This window comes from Myotis myotis, unplaced genomic scaffold (genome assembly GCF_014108235.1).
Source record: "Myotis myotis isolate mMyoMyo1 unplaced genomic scaffold, mMyoMyo1.p scaffold_m19_p_10, whole genome shotgun sequence".
Classification (NCBI taxonomy): Eukaryota; Metazoa; Chordata; class Mammalia; order Chiroptera; family Vespertilionidae; genus Myotis; species Myotis myotis.
In genome coordinates, this window is record NW_023416314.1 from 42,246,048 (window position 1) to 42,248,594 (window position 2,547).

General features: G+C 38.8%; 1 protein-coding gene across 1 annotated transcript; it reads left to right on the forward strand.

Moving 5' to 3' along the window:
• The first annotated feature begins 1,302 nt into the window (after positions 1 to 1,302).
• LOC118662971 (olfactory receptor 52E2-like) lies at positions 1,303 to 2,244 on the forward strand. The gene has a single exon (XM_036322154.1). It carries the CDS (start codon positions 1,309 to 1,311, stop codon positions 2,242 to 2,244), a length of 936 nt encoding a protein of 311 aa, XP_036178047.1. The 5' UTR covers positions 1,303 to 1,308.
• The last annotated feature ends 303 nt before the right edge of the window (positions 2,245 to 2,547 follow it).

Sequence of the window (2,547 nt, forward strand, 5' to 3'; positions counted from 1 at the left end):
TCTTCCATCCCCCCCTCTTCTTTTGTATTTCTCAATTAAAACATTTCACAGAATAGCCAAGGCTTTCATACTTAAGCATCTAAACCAAGCCTTCCTTTTGGCATGGAGCATCTTGCTGGGTATACCTGATTTTTAAGTTCAGGCCAATATTTACATATTCCAACAAATCCTTTCACATCTATTTTGCCTTAAGCATAATAGAATTATAAATCATTAAATACTAGATCAGAGGATATTTGCTCTACCTGACTTTCCACTATAATGGGTGAGTGCTATAAAGAATCCCTTAAGATTTGGGGTACTTTACTGGTTTCAAGTGGGTTGGTCATTATGAGATCTAGAATGTTCTTTATAGTCTAATGCACTTTTTGCTCTATTTCATCTTCTCCTTAATACTTTGGTTAATTGATTAGTATTTTTGAACCACTGGTCACTAACATGCATAAATGAGGGAATTAATATACTATTAACATTCTTTGTGCCATCTGAGTTTGCATGTAACCCACTTTGGAGATTAGTACATCAAAATCTCTGAAGATCATCATTCGAAGGTAATGAATTTAAACATACCCCCTCACCCCCTCTAATGTGATTTCTCACAGTCTCTGGAGCTCCTTCAGCAATTTAAAAATACAATGACAAAGGAGAAACAATAACTTGTGCCTGTGTGTTATTGTGTTGTGTTTTTGGTTAGGATTTTTAATTCATCAGCAGCCATCAGTTGTCATTAGTACATATGGGGAAAACTCAGAGAGGGTTAATAAGCACAAAGGAATATGCTCCTGGTTAATAATCTGTTATGTGGGAAAAGAGCAGAGACAAGGTGATAAAGAGGGTAACGAATGGGTGTGTGCCATGTGAGCGTGTGCGTATAAAAGCCTATTTATTCATTCACACCTTATGCTTTAATTATGAGTGCATGTATATCCACATATACTTGTGTATATGTGTGTGTGTGTGTGTGTGTGTGTGTGTGTATGTAAACCAGGAGATACATAACTAAATGCATATAGTAAAAGATGACCTTGCATAGAATAAATAAATAAATAAATAAATGCATTATGAAACTATTTTAGAATAATAAAATTAAGATTTCTATAATCAAATTCTAGTTTTAAAGGTTTCACTATGAAGATTTCAATTATCTGACAACAAAGCTATTGATGAGGTTATTGATAATGGGATAAACAGGTAAGATATTTGCTTTCTCCCCCAGTATTATAAAGCATCATGGTAACAGAGTGGTACCTTCCAATATGAGTCAGCACACATCTGCAATGGACACATTCATAAGAAATCACAAGAGAGATGTCTCTTTCGAATGATACCCAGCTCCACCCCACCTCCTTCGTGCTGCTGGGAATCCCAGGATTAGAACACATCCACATCTGGATTGGCTTTCCCTTTTGTGCTGTGTATCTGATTGCACTCATAGGAAACTTCACCATCTTGTTTGTCATCCAGACTGAGCGCAGCCTCCACCAGCCCATGTTCTACTTTCTGGCTATGTTGGCTACCATTGACCTGGGTCTCTCCACAGCCACCATCCCTAAGATGCTGGGCATATTCTGGTTCAGCCTCAGGGAGATCATTTTTCATGCCTGCCTCACTCAGATGTTTTTCATTCACATCTTTACTGGCATGGAGTCAGTAGTCCTTCTTGCCATGGCTTATGACCGCTATGTAGCTATCTGTAACCCTCTCCATTATAGCACAATTCTTACTAACAAGACAGTATCCATTATTGGTTTTGGGGTAGTTGGGAGATCTTTCCTCACTGTTTTCCCTTTTGTATTCCTCATCTTGCGATTGCCCTTCTGTGGACACCATGTCATCCCACACACATACTGCGAGCACATGGGTCTTGCTCGCCTGGCCTGTGCAAACATCAAGGTCAACATCATATATGGTTTGGGGACCATTGCTATCTTGGGACTTGACATCATAGCCATTGCTCTCTCTTACATATACATTCTCCGTTCTGTTTTCCGTCTCCCCTCGCATGAGGCGAGACTCAAGTCTCTCAGCACCTGTGGTTCCCATGTCTGTGTAATTTTGGCCTTTTACACCCCAGCTCTTTTCTCTTTCATGACACATCGCTTTGGCCAAAATGTTCCCCGATACATTCATATTCTTCTGGCCAATCTTTATGTAGTTATTCCACCAATGTTCAACCCGATCATTTATGGAGTTAGGACCAAGCAGATCCGTGAAAGAGTGTTCAGAATATTCATCCATCAATAAATAGTGGAGGAATCCCTCCAAGTTTTGTCCAGAGCCTTAACTATTAATATGTTCATCTAAGGAAAGAGGGGAGGCTTTGAAAATGGCAAATGACCACTTAATGGGAAGGATGTTGATGTCTTTTTTGTGTGCATTTCACCCATTCAGGGAGTAGAAGCTTTTAATTTTAAATACTATTAAGGTAGATGAACAATGATTCTATCTGATTATTTTGAAGTATAACATAAGACATGTTCATGATTCTCAGAAATCTAAGTGGTCAAGTTACAGAAGACATTTTGCCACTTCTACTATGGGTAATGG

Coding starts and splice junctions, on each gene's coding strand:
- LOC118662971 (XM_036322154.1), top strand. CDS start 1,309: ATGTCTCTTTCGAATGATACCCAGCTCCACCCCACCTCCTTCGTGCTG.